At 47.5% G+C, this 20,000-nt stretch overlaps 2 protein-coding genes across 10 annotated transcripts in view; both read left to right on the forward strand.

Moving 5' to 3' along the window:
* The window catches only part of LOC308108961 (semaphorin-3D), a gene marked incomplete at its 5' end in the record, with an annotated part of 25,224 nt that extends 24,886 nt beyond the window's left edge, over positions 1-338 (forward strand). The window contains 1 exon segment of the mRNA XM_080462292.1: positions 1-338. This exon segment is cut by the window's left edge and continues 1,082 nt beyond it.
* Positions 339-1,329: 991 nt separating this feature from the next.
* Positions 1,330-18,543, forward strand: smpd4 (sphingomyelin phosphodiesterase 4). 9 transcript variants are annotated; one of them, XM_080461288.1, is made up of 19 exons: positions 1,355-1,469; positions 1,737-1,811; positions 4,564-4,650; positions 4,903-5,039; positions 5,151-5,226; positions 5,990-6,098; positions 6,570-6,622; positions 8,006-8,157; positions 8,246-8,378; positions 8,463-8,528; positions 12,152-12,256; positions 14,103-14,266; positions 14,337-14,427; positions 14,619-14,716; positions 15,395-15,558; positions 15,621-15,826; positions 16,178-16,408; positions 16,908-17,168; positions 17,969-18,543. In XM_080461288.1, the coding sequence occupies exons 2-19, from the start codon at positions 1,773-1,775 to the stop codon at positions 18,287-18,289; spliced, it is 2,493 nt and encodes an 830-aa protein (XP_080317414.1). In that variant the 5' UTR covers positions 1,355-1,469; positions 1,737-1,772; the 3' UTR covers positions 18,290-18,543. The 9 variants fall into 9 exon arrangements, with proteins under 9 accessions (XP_080317417.1, XP_080317414.1, XP_080317413.1 ...); XM_080461287.1 differs by having other exon boundaries at positions 1,361-1,469; positions 1,717-1,811; positions 8,463-8,534; XM_080461284.1 differs by having other exon boundaries at positions 1,362-1,469; positions 8,463-8,534; positions 12,152-12,304.
* Positions 18,544-20,000: the final 1,457 nt, after the last annotated feature.

Consider the following 20,000-nt stretch of genomic DNA (forward strand, 5'->3'; position numbering starts at 1 on the left):
GCTTTAACGACAGAGTGAACAGGAAACCCGTTCGCTTAACTCCTTCAACATATTCTGTGTATTTATGTTTTGGTTTTGGTTTTTTCCCGATGGATTTGAAGTCCTCGGTGGAAACGCACACATTAAAAATGGACGTTGTTCGACCTTGTTTGTGTATCGCAGGTTTGTATATTGAAGAAGTCTATTTTTGATAGTTTCCTGTTTGTATCCGGGCGGATGTGGTTTGAACTGTTTCTGTGAACCTCTGCAGGACTCAGTCCACGTCCTCACCGGAGTCCTGAAGACTCATTATTATGTATGTCAACAAACCACAACTGACATTTTAAATAAAACAAAACATTAAATTCATCCATTTCTTTGTGTGTGTGTGTGTGTGTGTGTGTGTGTGTGTGTGTGTGTGTGTGTGTGTGTGTGTGTGTGTGTGTGTGTGGTATTTAACCTGATAACTGAGACTTTTTCTGGCCTGATGTGTGAATATGAGAATCAGATATGAATACAGAGACAACATTGGATCAATCAAGACTTAAAGAACATTTTTATCATTAACACTGGAATATTTGAAACATTTTTCAGATTAATATCTTTTTTTTACCAAACATTTTAACCCCCCCTTTACCGTACAGTCAAACTGGGTTTTGTTTTTTAACGATATCAACAATAATTAATAAATATTAATAGTTTTCACTCAAACAAATCCTGAAATACTAGTTTTAATTATGTTCAAAATTTGGGGAAATTGCTGAATATATTTTGAAGGAATTTATCTTCTACTAACCTGTACACTATCAAAACGTATTTTTTTATCATAAAATTTTCAATAATCATCATAATGAATAGTATATAAAATACATTCACTGAACAACAATAACAACAAATATAGGTTTCACTAGAAAATTCCAGATGAAATTCTGTGTGCCGGCCTCTCCTGCCTCCTCATGAGGCGCCACTTCCATCTACAAAAGATTTCAGAAAAAAATAGAAAATAAATACTACTACTACGTCTACTGCCACTACTACTACTACTATTAATACTCATAATAATACCGATAATCATAATAATAATCATAATGATTATTAGTAGTATTATTACTACTACTATTATTAATGTTAATGTTGATATTATTATTATTATTAATAATAATAATAATAACAATAATAACAATAACGATAATGATAATGATAATAGTAATCTTTGCGCCTTGCACAGGCACAAGAAATATTATTTAATATTGTCTTAAATTTGTAGACGATAATTATATTCATTTAAACCTCAAGTGCATGTAGTACCTGGGATGACCTGCGAGTGGCAGTAGCTTAGTGTGACCCGCAGATGGCAGTCATGCTCACCGTTCTCACCCTCCACCACAGAAGAAGTGGAAGAAGAAGAAGCGGTTCAGTTAGTTCACTGATGGAAGTTAAACTCTGTTTTCAGGAAAGCAGTCAATAATAAAGTCCTTTTAGGACTGAAGGTAGGAATCGCGTCACTCGTTATGTCAGCAGGTTACGTAGTTTGTTGTTTTTCTGTTGTTGTTGGCAGTTTGAGCTCTGTTTGTGTGCTTTGCTGCGTTAGCCGTTGTTAGCTCCTCATGCTATTCTGGGTGAGTTTCTCACTCAGTCTTTTCAGTTAGATTAACATTCAGATTAACAATGACCACGGTGTTTCTACAGCATCCACCCCGAACACGGCTCCATCTGCGGCTCGGGGTGTTTTGAAAGCGTGTGTTTATCTCCTGCAGGTGGGCTCAGACTGTTTAAAGGAGGAATAATCCCACATGGCAGCGCCAACACTGCAGCAGCCCAGTTTCTTACTGGTGAGTCCAATCTGTGTTTTTAATCCAGTGGAAGTCCTGGTCACGCTTGATGCTTTTCTTAGATTTCAATCAAGCTGAGAACTCTTGATTTGTAAGTTTTGACATGAATGGTATGGCGCTGGCATGAAGTTGAGTCAACCACACACTGATCGAACCTCCTGATCAGTTTCTCCAGGTTTACTTCAGTTTTCATTTTAGTCTTTAGAGTAAACGCTCCTGAGAAACCCGGAAATCATATGAAGATAGAAGAACTGAGTTAACGTGTCAAAAACCACCAGGCATCACAAGCCAGCTTGTATTAACTGCAGTACAACCACAGCACATCTTTGAAGTAAATAAAACTAGAGAATTGAACTCAAACCGTGTTGGGTTTTTTGGGTAATTTAGTTTTTTTTTGTTAAAACACCTGAAAATCCTCAAAATGTGTTTTTTGAGGAATAACATTCATATTTACTAGATACTGAGGGTGAACTGAAATCTGCTCAACGTTTGATTTTAACTGGAATGTGTTGTTGTGTTAACGTGTTGTGTTAACGTGTTGTTGTTGTGTTAACGTGTTGTTGTGTTAACGTGTTGTTGTTGTGTTAACGTGTTGTTGTTGTGTTAACGTGTTATTGTTGTTGTGTTAACGTGTTGTTGTGTTAACGTGTTGTTGTTGTGTTAACGTGTTGTTGTTGTGTTAACGTGTTGTTGTGTTAACGTGTTGTTGTTGTGTTAACGTGTTGTTGTTGTGTTAACGTGTTATTGTTGTTGTGTTAACGTGTTGTTGTTGTGTTAACGTGTTGTTGTTGTGTTAACGTGTTGTTGTTGTTGTGTTAACGTGTTGTTGTGTTAACGTGTTGTTGTTGTGTTAACGTGTTGTGTTAATGTGTTGTTATGTTAACGTGTTGTGTTAATGTGTTGTTGTGTTAACGTGTTGTTATGTTAATGTGTTGTGTTAACATGTTGTGTTAACGTGTTGTTGTTGTGTTAACGTGTTGTTTTGTTAACGTGTTGTTGTGTTAACGTGTTGTTATGTTAACGTGTTGTGTTAATGTGTTGTTATGTTAACGTGTTGTGTTAATGTGTTGTTGTGTTAACGTGTTGTTGTGTTAACATTTTGTTGTTGTGTTAACCTGTTGTTGTGTTAATGTGTTATGTTAACGTGTTGTGTTAATGTGTTGTTATGTTAACGTGTTGTTGTTGTGTTAATGTGTTATGTTAACGTGTTGTTGTTATGTTAACGTGTTATGTTAACGTGTTGTTGTTGTGTTAATGTGTTGTTGTGTTAATGTGTTGTTATGTTAACGTGTTATGTTAACGTGTTGTGTTAACATTTTGTTGTTGTGTTAATGTGTCGTTGTGTTAAAGGGGACATATCATGCTAAATCCACTTTTTTAGCCCTTAAATGCATGTTGTTGTATATTTAGAGTGTTTAGAAGTACAGAAAAGTTCAAAGTAGTCTCTTCAGGTGCTCCGTTGATATCTTTATATTCTGTTTTGGTCATATTTTGCGATCCGTTTTGATTTTTCTATTCTCTATTACGTTTTTTGAACAATGACGTCACAGTATTCCCGGCGGAACTGCCAAATTAGGACATCGACGTTTCGATCAATCCGCCATTTTTGTTTCTCGCTGCGATTTTGTAGTCCAACCGAAGTTACGAGAGGATAAGTGGAAATGTTCGGTTGTTGGATGTAGTAACCCACAAGCTTCGTTACACCGTCTCCCAGCATCAGAACCTTTTCGAAGTGCCTGGTTGAGTTTTATTTTTCACAGAAATGTACCCACATCTGTGGGTAAGGTCATTTTTGTGTGCGCGAATCACTTTAAGGACGACTGCTTCAGCAACCTCCGCCAGTATAAAGAAGGATTTGCTGAAAGACTTGGTCTGATTGAGCGGTCAGTTCCTTCTATCTATGGAGACGACGAACAGAGCACTTCGGTAAGCTGTATATAACGCTAAAAAGTGTGATGATAAGACGTCCCTGTCATTGTTTTGTTAGCATTAGCAGTTGCACCGTCTTCATATGTTAGCGCTGTGTGCTCGTTATAGATTATAATGTAACTTCTGTGTTAAATAGTCGTTGTAATACAGGCAGTATTGTAGTAGTGGGCATGGATGGAGAAGTTAGTGTAAATATAGTAACACACCATTGCGTTACATCCATATGAAGACGTTGTTCTTCAGGTGCATCATGGTCATTTTCATCTGGCTCCGCCGGGTCCGACTCTGGCTCCAACATGTATGGCTGGATGGACAAATCTTCCCTTGTTGACATTTTGTAAATAATGTGTGAATATAAAGTTTCTGCGCCGCTAGATAATTGTATCTGTTCTATCAAACTACAAAGATGGCCGAACAGGGTGGCGTTGAACCGAGTGTCACCTCTGCAACCTGGAGAGGAGGCGGGGTATGAAGAGACCGCCCCAGAACGAGTTGCTCTCAGAAGCACATCAGAAAAGGGGTAGAAAAGGGGCCTGTGGAGCTCTAATAATGAGGGATTCAGACCCAAGCATTGCAGTTTCGCGTTGTATAGACCACAACTGTATGATTTATATGTAAAAAGGAAGGATTTAAAAGCATGATATGTCTCCTTTAATGTGTTGTTATTTTAACGTGTTGTGTTAATGTGTTAACGTGTTGTTGTGTTAACGTGTTGTTTTGTTAACGTGTTGTTTTGTTAACGTGTTGTGTTAACGTGTTGTTGTGTTAACGTGTTGTTGTGTTAACGTGTTGTTGTGTTAACGTGTTGTTGTTGTTGTTCCAGGCCAACCTGAAAGCCGACTCCACCACCAAACCGCTGCTTCTGAGATGTCAGGACCTGGTGAAGATCTTCGATGATTATCCTGCAAAGGTGAGCTCACCTGCTTCGTGTGTGTGTGTGTGTGTGTGTGTGTGTGTGTGTGTGTGTGTGTGTGTGTGTGTGTGTGTGTGTGTGTGTGTGTGTGTGTGTGTGTGTGTGTGTGTGTGTGTGTGTGTGTGTGTGTGTGTGTGTGTGTGTGTGTGTGTGTGTGTGTGTGTGTGTGTGTGTGTCCAGTGGGATCAGCTGTCAGAGCAGCCTCAGGGTGTGAAGCCTGCAGCAGGTTAAACTGGGTCCTGCTTTCAGGAGCTGCACCCGGTCTTCCCCTGGCTCATGGAGGTGGTGTTCGGCAGTCTGGACGGGATCCTGGCGGGCTGGAACCTGCGCTTCCTGCACTGCCGGAGCAGCGAGTACAACATCGTCATGGAGTTTCTCAGCCCAACGTAGGCACACCCTCTTTCTCCTCTTGGCTTTTTGAAGCAGCGGAGCCACAAGCTGTAACGTATCTCCTCATTCTGTCCTCGCCCCGCCCCGACCCGACCCGACCCGACCAGCGGCCCCCTGATGAAGCTCGTCTACAAACTGCAAGCAGAAGATTACAAGTATGAAGTCCCCGTCAATTATCTCCCGGTAAGACCGTCTCTCTGCCTGCTGAGCGCTCAGGTTTCAGCCTCCAGCCAGTGCTTTTCCCCGTTTCCATGGAGACAGAGTCAGGGCATGTTTATTAAGTTTCACCTTGTTTTCAAAAAGTTGTGGTTTCAGTGGCTCTGAGCAGTGTTGCTATGGAAACGGAGCCTAAAGTTGAGCGTCTCCTGACAGGATCAGGGTCGTCTCTTGCTGTGTGAAACTCTGAGATGGTCTCTGCCGGTACAAACTGTCCACATGTTGTATTCCAGTCTTTTAGCGCACACGTCCTTCCAGCCGTCCTCCATACGTTCTGCGCAGCGTGTCCGCAGACCGCTTCGCCTTGTGGGCGGAGCATGGACACTCACACGATTGTCTCCATACTACACTTCTGTCCATTCCTAACGATCCTGAGAAGGTCTCTCCCTCAGGCGGCGGCGTTCTCCTTTCCTGAACTACTTAATGTTTCACTCCAGGAGCCTTGAGCCGTCTGGGTCTTTAGATTCTAGTATGATTGTACTGACGGGGGGGCGGAGGATCTCCTCACTCAGGCGCTCAGTAGGTTCTGGCACAGAGCAGTCGGAGCACACAGCCCGTTACAGAATGCAGATAAAGATACTAGATTACACTTAATTACAGGTAGTATCAGTTAAAGTCTGAGTGTATGGGCTTCAGGGGGTGGATGACGGTGTTGACGTCACACAGACCGTGTAGACTGGCCTGTAGTTGTGCGTTCCCTGGTCCTGATGTGAGCCGGCTGTGTTTCCAGGGTCCGGTGAAGGCCTGCATCCAGGAGGGCGTCCTCCCAGACTGCCCGCTGTTCCACAACAAGCTGCACTTCCCTCCGACGGGCCTCCTGAGCCTCAACCTGGCTCTCAGTATCCTTCACTGCACACGGCCAAGCGCAGGCTTGGTTCAGAACCGCTCCTCTGTCGCCAGCAGGGTTCCTCCTCCGCACTGCCTTGGGTTCTCCTTTAGATGGAACACAAAGTGACCACAGCTCCCTCTAGTGGAGAGCTCTCAGCACCTCGTACATGATTAAAACTGGGCACTGTATATAAATATATTTGTGACCTTTGGAGAGATATGATATAAAATACAATAATAAATCAAATTTTGATGAATCTATATTTTAATTGTTGCTCATTTGATCAACTCCTGCAGCCTAATGTGAGCCAGTGTAACAGCTCAGAACCTCTCCCTCCATCCTCTAGTATTTCTCTGCACCACATGCAGTTGTGTGGAGATTTTACACAGTAAAGCTCTGCAGCTCTTGTAGTTTTTAGCGCTGCGGCTTCACTCACAGTTGGAGGTCATGAAGCTCCGTTTGTTCCTTAATGTTCCTGCAGATCCGTTTGAGTTCTTCATGTTCAACTTTGCCTTCTGTCTCCTCACACCGAAGGTCAGTGTGTAACTCTGTGTGTGCGGTTGACGGGAGGAATAACCATTTTTATTACATTTAAAGACTTTTTCATTATCGCACCTGCTGGAATACTTTGGAGAATGAAAATTAAAACTCCAAGTTTTATTAAAGTATGATTTATGGTTTATTTTTCACTATTGTAGATTTTTAAAGGTACGGAAGAGTTTTAGGGCCACTGAAGAAGAACAAATTCGGAGGCAAAAAATAAAATAAAACCTTCGTGGCCCCAGAAAAAGTCGAAAATCAAATTCGAGATTTTGTTTTTTCAAAAAAAAGTTGAAAAAAAGTGTGTCTGTCCTCCTGCCAGCGGTGAGACTGTTTCCTCCTGATGCATCAGGCGGTTTAATGAAGGGATGAAAAGATGCTTCAGGACAGAATGGAGCTCATAAACACGGAGCAGTTATCATCAGAACCAGGACCAGAAGAGACAGAGCAGCTGCTGCCTGGTTCTGTAGAGGAACACAGTTATCATCAGGACCAGACGAGACAGAGCAGCTGCTGCCTGGTTCTGTAGAGGAACAGTTATCATCAGTACCAGGACCAGAAGAGACAGAGCAGCTGCTGCCTGGTTCTGTAGAGGAACACAGTTATCATCAGGACCAGACGAGACAGAGCAGCCTGCTGCCTGGTTCTGTAGAGGAACAGTTATCATCAGTACCAGGACCAGAAGAGACAGAGCAGCTGCTGCCTGGTTCTGTAGAGGAACACAGTTATCATCAGTACCAGGACCAGAAGAGACAGAGCAGCCTGGTTCTGTAGAGGAAGTTCGTCGAGTACGAAGGACAAAGACACGGATCCCGGCTGCTTATTTAAATCTTCTTATTAATCAAGGAAATCCTGTGTAAAATCACACGTCCATCAGCAGTAAGCAACCTGCTATAGTCACAATTAAATGATTTAATGTGAATTCACATCTACGGGAAATGATGAGGGACGGACAGACGGTCTCTCCGTGGGAAAAAAAAATCTTGAATATGATTTTGGACTTTTTTTGGGGCCACGAAGGTTTTTTTTTTTTTTTTTAGCTTCCGAATTGTTTTTTTTCTTCACTGGCCCTAAAACTCTTCCGTATTAAAGGTGATAAAGATGTTGATGATAAAAATTGTTTTAAAGTCTAAAACAGATCTTCAACACTTATTTAAGAATTTGGTGCCAAAAACTACTAGAAATCAAACCGTTAACTTAATTAGTTAATATCTGTAAAGAGACATTTATAAAGTCAAGCTGAGAGAAATGATCTTTTTTATTTATTTTTAATCTTGAGCGTGCATTTCAGTCCAGAGCAGCTTCATCCTGTCCCTATCAATGTGTGAATGACGTAGATGTGGAGGAAACGAGCTGATGAAGTCCGTGTGTTTGCAGAGTTTTCCTCCAGGCCACCAGGGGAGCTCTACCGACAGCGCTTACTTTGTGCTGGTGGACACGTACCTCAAGTACTTCCTCCCCACTGAGGGCAGCGTGCCTCCGTCCCCGTTCTCCGACTCCAGAGGCTCCGTCACTGCTCCCTCGCCCAGGTCTCTCTCACACACACACACACACACACACACACAGAGCTGTGTGAGAGCAGGCAGCTCACAGCGCCTCCTGTGGTTGTTCCTTCAGAGCGTCCAGCGTGTCGTTCGCTGGTTATGGCGTCCACAGTCCCAGCCTGCTGAAGCATCACATCTTCCACCAGCCCTCGGTGAACGCCGACCCGGCAGCTCAGGAGATCTGGAGGTCCGAGACGCTGCTGCAGGTAAAAAAACGGTGTGTGGCGTTTGGCGTCTGCATGGAGCTTGTGGAGAAGAACATTCCCACAGTTTGTCCTTCCTGTCTCCAGATGTTCGTGGAGGTGTGGCTCCATCACTACTCCCTGGACATGTACCAGAAGCTTCAGTCTCCCCAGGTAAAGGTAAGACTATTATTAACCCCACCACCACCTCCACCACCACCACACCTCCTCCTGTCTCCTGCACCGCTGCATCACACGGCTGGCTGTTGACTGGCTGTTGACTGGCTGACCACGTCCCCCCTCCTCCATTACCTCCCCCCATAAGGCCCCCCTCACACTATACCTCCCCCCCACCACCTGACCATCTCCTCCCCCATCAGGTGGGACATGGTGCCTCGTGACACTGAAACACACCAGCTTCTGATAGGTGACTGGTTGATAGTTGATAGTTGGCTGGTTAACTGGTTGATGGTTGATAGTTGGCTGGTTAACTGGCTGACTAGTTGATGGTTGATAGTTGGCTGGTTAACTGGTTGACTAGTTGATGGTTGATAGTTGGCTGGTTAACTGGCTGACTAGTTGATGGTTGATAGTTGGCTGGTTAACTGGCTGACTAGTTGATGGTTGATAGTTGGCTGGTTAACTGGCTGACTAGTTGATGGTTGATAGTTGGCTGGTTAACTGGCTGACTAGTTGATGGTTGATAGTTGGCTGGTTAACTGGTTGACTAGTTGATGGTTGATAGTTGGCTGGTTAACTGGCTGACTAGTTGATGGTTGATAGTTGGCTGGTGAAGTGGTTAGTTTCTTCCCTGCTGAATTCAGTTGAATAAATTCCTAGAGCACCAATTACATCTTAGTTTTACAGACAACAACAACAACAACAACAACAACAACTCCACACGAGCAGCAGGAGAGGGTGGAAAGGAAAAACTCCCTTTACAAGGAGGAACCTGCAGAACCAGACTCCCTGCAGGGTGGAGGCTCAGTCTGGAGTTCCCCTGTTAGCGCAGCGTTGAAGGGGTCTGCAGAGTCCAGCTGCTTCTGCTTCCTTTCACTCCTTGTTGCATGCTGCATGTCACCGAGTGTCTCTGGTCTGTCTGACTGTAGGAGGTCTGACTTTAGAAGCTGTGTGACTGTAGGAGCTGTGTGACTAGGAGCTGTATGACTGTAGGAGCTGTGTGACTGTAGGAGCTGTGTGACTGTAGGAGCTGTGTGACTGTAGGAGCTGTATGACTGTAGGAGCTGTGTGACTGTAGGAGCTGTATGACTGTAGGAGCTGTATGACTGTAGGAGCTGTGTGACTGTAGGAGCTGTGTGACTGTAGGAGCTGTATGACTGTAGGAGCTGTGTGACTGTAGGAGCTGTATGACTGTAGGAGCTGTATGACTGTAGGAGCTGTGTGACTGTAGGAGCTGTGTGACTGTAGGAGCTGTGTGACTGTAGGAGCTGTATGACTGTAGGAACTGTGTGGCTGTAGGAACTGTGTGGCTGTAGGAACTGCATGGATGATCCAGACCCGTGTCATGATTCAGGCTCGACACTGAAGCAGTAGGTGGATGAAGAAGCATGATTCCTGTCTCACTCTGTGTCCTCTGGGTTTAACCAGCAGCAGATTCACCAGAACTAATCTGACAAATTGGTTCATTAAAAGTTCAACTGTTACGAGACGGTCAGATCTCCAGTGTTTTCTGCTGCTTCAAGCTACAGAGGAAACATGTGACCTGCATCACAAACACCGTAATTAACCTTCATCACTGAGTTCCATGTGTGTCCTGCTCAGACTGAAACATTCTGGACAGGCAGAGTCTCAGACGACCAAAACTGAAGCGTCGGGTCGGTTTAACTCTTCTATACTGACGACAGTGTGAAGCTTTACGTTCAGCATCTTGGCAAACTTTTCTGGTTTCTTCCTGAGCAGAATCTTTCAGTCTCTCTGTTAATGACGTGAAGGGATGGGAGTCATTTCTCCGCTGAGTTCATGGTGGAACTATCAGCTTCTGTCTTGTCGAAATGTCGGTAAAATATCCAGGCTGAAACTGTCATTTCACACTTTTATTTTGTCAATGAGTTTTTTAGGCTTCGTTTACACGACAACGTTTGAAATTAAAACGCATCGTTTTCCTCTGGGAAAAGTCTCACGTTTTGAAAACCTCCATTTCCATCGAAATGGGAGAAATGCTTAAAAAGGTGTAGTTAGTGTGTTGGTCCACTAGTTGGTGCTGTTGTTGTTTTTAGTACTAAAAGCACACACATGCAGCAGAGAACAATGAGCTCTAAACATGAACAATGGGAGAACACAGACATTCTAGTGGATTCTTATGACGCCGACTGTCAAAATAAAACCACCAAGTTGGATTGTTATTAAGCTGACTGTCAAAGTAAAACTACTAAGTTGGATTCTTATTACGGTGACTGTCAAAATAAAACCACCAAGTTGGATTGTTATTATATGGACTGGGAGTCATGACATCACGGAGGAAACGTTGTGATTGGCTCTACTGAGCATGTGCAGAACTACTAGTTACTAGTAACGTGGTGACCAGAACCAGAGTTTCCGCCATCTACAGGCAGTCTGGTCATTGTCAAAAATGTTTTCAGTGGCTCTGATTACCGTCGTCGTGGAAACGGACCCAAAAAAACACAACCAATATTTGTGTCGTATAAACGGGGCCACAGGCTAAAATACCAGATTGCATCAAATAACAGCGTTTTCTTCAGTAGTTACCGACATGCTGATTTCTGTTTTCCTCAATTGCTGTCAGCTGGTTTGTTAGTGGGTTAGTTAGCTGGTTGGTGGGCCACTTGGCTAGTTAATGAACTGGTTGGAGGGTTACTTAACTGGCTGGCAGGTTAATCAGCTGGTTAGTTAAGATAGTTGGTGGCTTAGTTAGCTAGTTAACTGGTTGGTAGCTTATTTGGTTGATTAGTTGCATAGTTGGTGGGCTAGTTAGCTGGTTGGTGGATTATTTAGCTGGTTAGTTAACTGGCTTGTGGGTTAGCTGGTTAATGAACTGTTTGGTGGTTTAATTAGCCGATTGGTGGATTACTTAGCTGGTTGGTGGGTTAGTTGGCTACTCAATCAACTGGTTGGAGGGTTCGTTAGCTAGTTAATGAACTGGTTAGAGGGTTAGTTAACCGGGTGTTGGGTTAGGTGACCAAGCTGGTTGGTTCACTGAGACAAAATAAAAACAAGCAAGACGGATGATCAGTCTGTGTCAGATTGACTTAATATAAACGTGTGTGTGTGTGTGTGTGTGTGTGTGTGTGTGTGTGTGTGTGTGTGTGTGTGTGTGTGTGTGTGTGTGTGTGTGTGTGTGTGTGTGTGTGTGTGTGTGTGTGTGTGTGTGTGTGTGTGTGTGTGTGTGTGTGTGTGTGTGTGTGTGTGTGTGTGGTTTGACTTCAGTGAAATGACTCCCGTCTCTCCCACCATGTAATAATAATAATAATAATAACCTCCTCCTCCTCCGCCGACAGTTTTATGTTTCTACAGTCAACATTGTGTTTGTGTTTGTCTCCTCTTCCTCCTCTTCCTCCTCTTCCTCCTCTTCTTCCTCTTCTCCTCTTTTCCTCTTCCTCTGCCCTCATCTGCTCCTCCTCTCCTCCTTATTTTCGATCAACTGTTTCTGTCTGCTTGGATTCTTCCTGTTTTCTCATGTTGACCTTCCTCCTGCCCCCCCCCCCCCCCCCCCCCCCTCCCTCCTCTGTACTCTCCTCCCTCTTCCCCCCTCATATCTCCCTCTCCTCTTTCCTCTCACCCCCCCTTCTCTTCTCCCCCTGGTGGTTCTGGGGGATCAGCTGGCTCTGCTGCAGTACCGCCTCAGTATGTCCAGCAGTATGTCCAGCATGCCGTTCCAGCCCCTGGCCCCCCCCCCAGGCTCTGGGACCCTCCACACCTACCAAGTACTTTTACCTTTTCACTCAGCCCCGGCCCTCCGGGGCCTCCTGGAGGTAACGCTCCGTCACTGCAGCTCCCGCTCCGGGATACTTCTCTGCCGCTCAGTCCAATCAGAAACCCTCCGTCAAAACAAAGAGATTCCAATCCTGCAGAGAAGTATCCTCGAGGGGAGGAGTAATCCAGGAATGAAGAGTTTGATAGTTTTCTGTGGGTTTGCCTCTCTTGTTTTGAAGCATGCTTTCTTCACCGTAACACCGCTGTGCTGTGCTTTCTTTTGACTCTGTTGTGGCTCCAGTAAAACCTGAGCTGCAGTTACTTAATTACTCTCTGAGGCTTAATGAGTTACAGTGTGCGTGCGTGCGTGCGTGCGTTTTTATCTGAGAGGAAACTTTGCAGTGATGAGGATGAAGCAGCTTCGCTCCAGCAGGTGAAGGAGCACCGAGGTCACTCGGGGCAGTGTGTAATCTGATTACTAGAGTGTGAGTACACACTGAGGTCTGGTCCAGTCAGATACCCTAACCCCCCCCCCACTGGGGGTTCAGTCCAACATGAGGCCTGTAGATCAAAACCAGCCCGGCTGAGAACCCCAGACTGAAGCACCCCAACAGTCCCTGCTCCCCCTAATGTGTCCACTGGGGGGCGCACTGCTTCACAAAGAGCCAGAACGCAACAGCAGCTAGCAGTAATGCTACAGAGTTAGCATTAGCATGGAGGTTGGTCTTATAGAAAATGTTCCAGAAGCTCCAAACAGGATGGAACTCAAAAGGAAATGAAGAGCGAACATGAGAAGGAGTCAAGAGAAAAACTTTAGGTTTAGGTCCAGATCAGGTCCAGGTCCAGGTCAGGCCAGGCCAGGTCAAGTACAGATCAGATCCAGGTCAGGTCCAGGTCAGGTCAAGAGCAGGTCCAGGCCAGGTCCAGGTCAAGGCTAGGTCAGGTCCAGATCAGGTCAGGTCAGGTCAAGAGCAGGTCCAGGCCAGGTCCAGGTCAAGGCTAGGTCAGGTCCAGATCAGGTCAGGTCAGGTCAGGTCCAGATCAGGTCAAGAGCAGGTCCAGATCCAGGTCAGGTCCAGGTCAGGTCAAGAGCAGGTCCAGGCCAGGTCCAGGTCAAGGCTAGGTCAGGTCCAGATCAGGTCAGGTCAGGTCAGGTCAGGTCCAGATCAGGTCAAGAGCAGGTCCAGATCAGGTTCAGGTCCAGGTCAGGTCAGGTCAGTTCCAGGTCAGGTCAAGAGCAGGTCCAGGTCAGGTTCAGGTCCAGGTCAGGTACAGATCAGGTCAGGTCAGGTACAGATCAGGTCCAGGTCAGGTCAGGTACAGATCAGGTCCAGGTCAGGTCAGGTACAGATCAGGTCAGGTCAGGTCAAGAGCAGGTCCAGGTCAGGTCCAGGTCAAGGCTAGGTCAGGGCCAGGTGAGGTCAGGTCCAGGTCAGGTCCAGGTCAAGGCTAGGTCAGGGCCAGGTGAGGTCAGGTCCAGGTCAAGGCTAGGTCAGGGCCAGGTGAGGTCAGGTCCAGGTCAGGTCCAGTAAAATGAAGACATTCAGACCAGACGAGTTTGAATATTGCAGCTTGTTGAGAGTGACGATCGTCGACCAATCAGCAGACGACTCCTCCTTATCAGACCCGTTCCGTAGTGCTAGGTACCTGACGGAGGGTTCCATCCCGTAGGACCTCGGTGCCCCCCCCCCCCCCCCGCTCCGAGCCTGCGCTGGTTGTTTGGCTGCTTTCACGCTGGGAAAGCTGCGTAGTGATTGGCTGCTGTCTTCAGCGCTGGGCTGGGTGAGGGGTGAGGCTGTGGGGGGTTCTGTGGGTGGGGGTGATGGTGGACCCCCGTGTGACTGGATTTCTTTCCAGGAGCCCTTCAGCCCCACAGAGGAGCACGTCCTGGTGGTGCGCCTCCTGGTCAAGCACCTCCACGCCTTCTCCAGCAGCCTGAAGCCCGAGCAGCTCTCCTCCTCCCCCTCCTCACCCTCGGCCCACTCGCACACCCACCCCAGCCCCCTGGAGGAGTTCAAGAGGTCAGTAAGGGGTCAGATGCCATCGCTCTTCCATGGAGGAACCGTCTCTGATGGTGTCTCTGTCCTGCAGGGTGGTGGTGCAGCGCTTCGTGCAGCAGAAGCTCTACCTCTTCCTGCAGCACTGCTTCGGCCACTGGCCTCTGGACGCCTCCTTCAGAGCAGTGAGTCATTTTTTATAGAGCATCTTCCTCCTCTAACATCAGATAACAGAGCATCAACAGAGATTCACTGTGCTAACAACTCAGCTAATGCTAATGCTAAGCTCTCGAGGAGAAATGAAGAGTTCCTTCAGAGAACTTGGTACCAGTTTTAAGGTGCAGACGGTTTGAACCTGAGCTCCTGGTCTCTGCAGGTGTTGGAGACGTGGCTCAGCTACATCCAGCCCTGGAGATACACTGGAGAGAAGAGCAACGCCCAGGTGGAGCAGAACAGAACCGTCCCGGACAAATGGTGAGTGCTTCCAGAGCTCATCCCGTTCCGGAGCTCGGGCCGTTCCGGCGCCCGGTCCTGTTCCGGAGCTCGTCCCGTTCCGGCGCTCATCCCGTTCCAGAGCTCAGTCCGTTCCCGCACCCGGTCCCGTTCCAGAGCTTGATTCCGTTCCGGCGCTCATCCCGTTCCGGAGCTCGTCCCATTCCGACGCCGGGTCCCGTTCCAGAGCTCGGTCCGTTCGGGCGCCTGGTCCCGTTCCGGAGCTCGTCCTGTTCCGGCGCTCATCCCGTTCCAGAGCTCGGTCCGTTCCCGCTCCCGGTCCCGTTCCAGAGCTCGATCCCGTTCCGGCGCTCATCCCGTTCCAGAGCTCGGTCCCGTTCCGGCGCTCATCCCGTTCCAGAGCTCGGTCCCGTTCCAGAGCTCGGTCCCGTTCCAGAGCTCGGTCCGTTCCGGCGCTTGGTCCCATTTCAGAGCTCGTCCCGTTCCAGACCTCGATCCCGTTCCGGCCCTCATCCCGTTCCAGAGCTCGGTCCGTTCCGGCGCCTGGTCCCATTCCGGAGCTCGTCCCATTCCGGAGCTCGTCCCGTTCCAGAGCTCGGTCCCGTTCCGGCACCTGGTCCCATTCCAGAGCTCGGTCCCATTCCAGAGCTCGGTCGGTTCCGGCGAGCTCGTCTCTAACGGCGGTTTGGTCTCTTCCAGGGAATCCTTCGTTCACGAGAACCTGCTCATGTACACCAAGCTCTTCCAGGTGTTTCTGAACCGAGCAGTGAGGACCGACCTGGTCAACGCCAAGAACGCCCTGATGGTTTTCAGAGTGGCTAAAGTCTTCTCCCAGCCCAACCTGGCCGAGATGATCCAGAAAGGTGAGCCGCGGTCGCTGTGGGTTACTGTGCTGGTCGTAACAACCTTCCTCCTCTTCCTCCAGGTGAGCAGCTGTTCCTGGAGCCTGAGCATGTCCTCCACCACCGGCAGCCCCGGGGCTACCTCACCCCGAGCCAAGGGGGCAGCTTCCTGTCGTCACGGCAACGGGCTGTGACGGACATGGTGTTCAGGGTGAAGAGCCACGTCTACTCTCTGGAGGGGCAGGACTGTCAGTACAAGCAGATGTTTGGTTCCGAGCTCCGGGGGGCCGTAAGTCCAGCTCAACAGAGCCAGAGAGAGCAAACTTAACCTGGTGAACTGAACCCGACTACTAACCTCAAACTTAACTGATGCACTGAACCCAACTACTAACCTCAAACTTAACCCAACTGTTGACGACAAATGCAGCTTGTACGGTGGAGTAGAACATAGCCTGACTCTTGACAATCAACGTGTGTGTGTGTGTGTGTGTGTGTGTGTGTGTGTGTGTGTGTGTGTGTGTGTGTGTGTGTGTGTGTGTGTGTGTGTGTGTGTGTGTGTGTGTGTGTGTGTGTGTGTGTGTGTGTGTGTGTGTGTGTGTGTGTGTGTGTGTGTGTCTCTCCCCCCCCCCCCCCCCTCCAGGTCATGAAGCTGGTTCAGATCATTGCTCAGGCCCGGCAGACGGCCAAGAGGATTTCGGACCAGTCCAGCGAGGTGACCTCCTCCGGCTCCTTCCTGTCCTGGTTCGGACTCGCTTCACCTGACATCAACAACACCTTCAGTGGAGCCGAGCCCGAGGAGAGCGGCGAGTACCTGAAGAAGACCCACGAGTTCCTGGACCGGGCTCTGGAGAACCTGTGCCAGATCTTCAAGGTCTTCCTCAGTTTGGTTATTAAAGCGTTACGTCACCTTCTGCTTTCAGCCTCTCAGTAGACCAGGGTTAGTGATGAAGATGAGGAGGCAGGTAGACCAGGGTTAGTGATGAAGATGAGGAGGCAGTAGACAAGGGTTAGTGATGAAGATGATTAGGCAGGTAGACCAGTGTTAGTGATGAAGATGAGGAGGCAGGTAGACCAGGGTTAGTGATGAAGATGAGGAGGCAGTAGACAGGGGTTAGTGATGAAGATGAGGAGGCAGTAGACCAGGGTTAGTGATGAAGATGAGGAGGCAGGTAGACCAGGGTTAGTGATGAAGATGAGGAGGCAGTAGACATGGGTTAGTGATGAAGATGAGGAGGCAGGTAGACCAGGGTTAGTGATGAAGATGAGGCAGGTAGACCAGGGTTAGTGATGAAGATGAGGAGGCAGTAGACCAGGGTTAGTGATGAAGATGAGGATGCAGGTGTTGAGCCGCTCTTCCTCCTGTCCTGCAGCTGAACCAGGGACACCTGAACCAGGTGTTGTCCACCCTGGGCTCCTCTCAGGACGACGGGAACAGCAAGCAGCTCCCCGACTGCGTCCAGGGGGAGAACGGCCTGATCCTCACCGAGCTGGGCCGCCGGCAGCTCATCAACGGGCTGCGCAGGTTTGACCTGCGGTACCAGGGAGACCCCGAGCTGCAGCCAATCAGGAGCTACGAGAGCGCGCTGCTGGTGCGCCTCCTCTACCGGGTCTCCTCGCTGGTCAATGAGAGGGTGAGTGCAGCTCCGCCCTCCATTTATCAACTGGCCACGCCTCACTCTTTAAAAACCCTGCAGTGAGCATGTCAGGCCACTAGAGGGTGCTCCACTCTGAAAACTCTCCCATACGACTCGGCGAGTATTACACGACGTGGTCCGATGGTAGTGATGTCTGCGGGTTGGAGCTTCTGTAATATCAGTGAGAATGACAACAGTTAACTGCTCGGAGCGTAACGCTGAGCTGTGCTACATGCTACATGCTACATGCTAATGAGTTTTGGGGCTCAGACCCCAGCGATGCTACATGCTAAACATGATTAAAGTACACTGAACAGATATATGAACAATTAGGTAGTTCATGGCAAAGCATAGCCTCGGTTATCATTTATATATGGAGAATAAATGAGGCTTTATTGGTATTTAATAACATGTATCAGTACTCTGTATCAACAAGTAGCTCCAGGTTAGTACTGCTATTTGTACTTGTCCTTTAAAAAAGTGGTAACGGTGCATCCCTACTAAAAATACTTTCAAAGGAGTTGGAACCCGCCTGCCTCTAAGAGTCGCTGCATGAAGCCATCGCCTCCTTACATGAAGGGAGAAATGTCAATAAAGTTATAATATCTGTTACCTGATAGCATATTACGTATTAAAAGGTCAATTTGGTTAGATTCATGGCTTCAAAATGTTTTTGATTTAAAGAAGTGGACAGGAATGTGGTTGTAGAGTCCAGAAGGTTTAATGTTCCCAGAGCGTCGGTCATCAGAACTCCTCCACTGACGCCATGTTTCACCCGTCGTGTGTCTGCCCGGCAGTTCGGGGGTCACATGACCGCCCTGTGCTCGCGCCCGGACTTCCTGGGCCGCCTGGGGCGCCACTTCCTGACGGACCCGGCGGGCGGCGCCCGGCTGAGGCAGAGTCCGGCCTGTCGCGACACGGCGGAGCGGAGCCGGCGGCCCCGGCTGAGCCTGCGGCCGCTGGCCAGCTTCCGGACGCTGCTGCTGCTGCTCCTCTTCTACCTGCTGGGGGCGCTGCTGAGCCTGGGGCCCGGGTCCAGCACCCTGCTGCTGCTGGCCGGCGGCCTGCTCTACGGACTCTTCATGACGCTGGTCGCAGACAAGCTGAAGGCTCACTGACCAAACAGGAAGTACCAGCGGGTTCCAACCAGGGTCCCACGCAGAGAGCCGGTCCGACCTGCCGCTCTGGAGAGCGGGACGCACTGACGGCAGGTTTCCTTTTAACAGCTGCAGGACCTTTTTCTTTTAGTTTTCTCCTCCAGGACAAAGTGCTAAAGCGTGACGGAGGCCAGATCTTTGACCGAGTCGACCGACTGAACAAAGTTTACATTTTTGGCCAAAAGACTCAATAAACTTGTTTGCACTCGTTTCTATTTCGTTTCACTCGTCTTGTTTCTTTCCATTTAATAAAAAGTTGGTGCAGTTCCACTGTTTTCCACTGTTTGCTGGATGAAATGGTTGAGAGCAGAAGTGTGATGTCCTCTCAGCAGCTCCAGCAGAAGTTTGACCTGCCAACCCAACAGTTGGATAAATATTTACAAGTAAGGAATTATCCTCATTAACATAATGACCTAATCCCCTCACAAGCTCCACCCACAAATTTACAGCAATTTTTTTATTTCTAATAAAAAGGAAAATTAACAGTGAATATGTCTCATGCCTACAAAATATTACAGCAAGAAAACAGAGAATACACAGGATGGTAAAGGAAAGTGGGAACTAGAAATGAACATAATAATTAAGGATGATGACTGGGGACCGACATAAAATAAGAAACAGTCCGAGCCTGAGAGAATTTGAGTGGAAAGCTAAAATGAGATTTTCGAGAGCTCCCTTTGTCACGTCCAAGTTTTGGTAGAACCTCTGATTGGTGTTGGGGGGGCGGTGGTCTTGTGGGAGACCACACCCATATATTGTGGGACTAACAAAACTAATGAACGATTGGAAAGACGTAGTACAAGGTGAAAATAAAAATTGTCTCGGCATTGAAATCTCATTAGAGCCAAAATTCATAATGTTGGGAATTTTCCCTAACTTTCCCTTTTATTTTGATAGTCACTGTAATAATCCAACTTGGTAGTTTTATTTTGACAGTCACCATAATAACAATCCAACTGGGTAGTTTTATTTTGATAGTCACTGTAATAATCCAACTTGGTAGTTTTATTTTGACAGTCACCATAATAACAATCCAACTGGGTAGTTTTATTTTGACAGTCACCATAATAACAATCCAACTTGGTGTTCTGTCCACTAGAATGTCCGTGTTCTCCCAGTGTTCATGTTTAGAACCCGTGCTTTAAGTGGGCCGGTATGCACCAGTACGCAGTACCGGCATATTTCAATTTGACCCCTCAGCGTACCGGGACTTGTTCCTAGAGTATGGTGCGTACCAGAACTTTTCCTAATGTCCAGACTGTCAGCCGCTACTTGTTTCACACTTTGAACCCGGCGGCTGAAACAACGAGGCTGATTGGAGGATTTTTACTGGTGAACCAGCTTCAGACCAACAATACATGGTGATGCGTTCAGGTGCATCACGTAACTCTGCCCTCCGGGGCCGACCAGTCGTCCTCAGAGGAAAATCTCCTCTCCTCACAATCACAATCAGCAAATACTTTATGACCAGAGATTAAACCCTCAGTGTTTGAGTATTTTTGCAGTAATTTACTTTCCCTCTCTTCCTCTCTCTCTCTCTCTCTCTCTCTCTCTCTCTCTCTCTCTCTCTCTACTCATTCTTTCCTTTAATTTTTTGAGGGGATTTATTAAAACTCTGCCAACATTTAAATAAATATGAATGACTTACAACATGTACTTGTGTTTTTTGTTT

The sequence above is a fragment of the Lipophrys pholis genome (assembly GCF_963383615.2).
Source record: "Lipophrys pholis genome assembly, chromosome: 4".
Lineage (NCBI taxonomy): Eukaryota > Metazoa > Chordata > Actinopteri > Blenniiformes > Blenniidae > Lipophrys > Lipophrys pholis.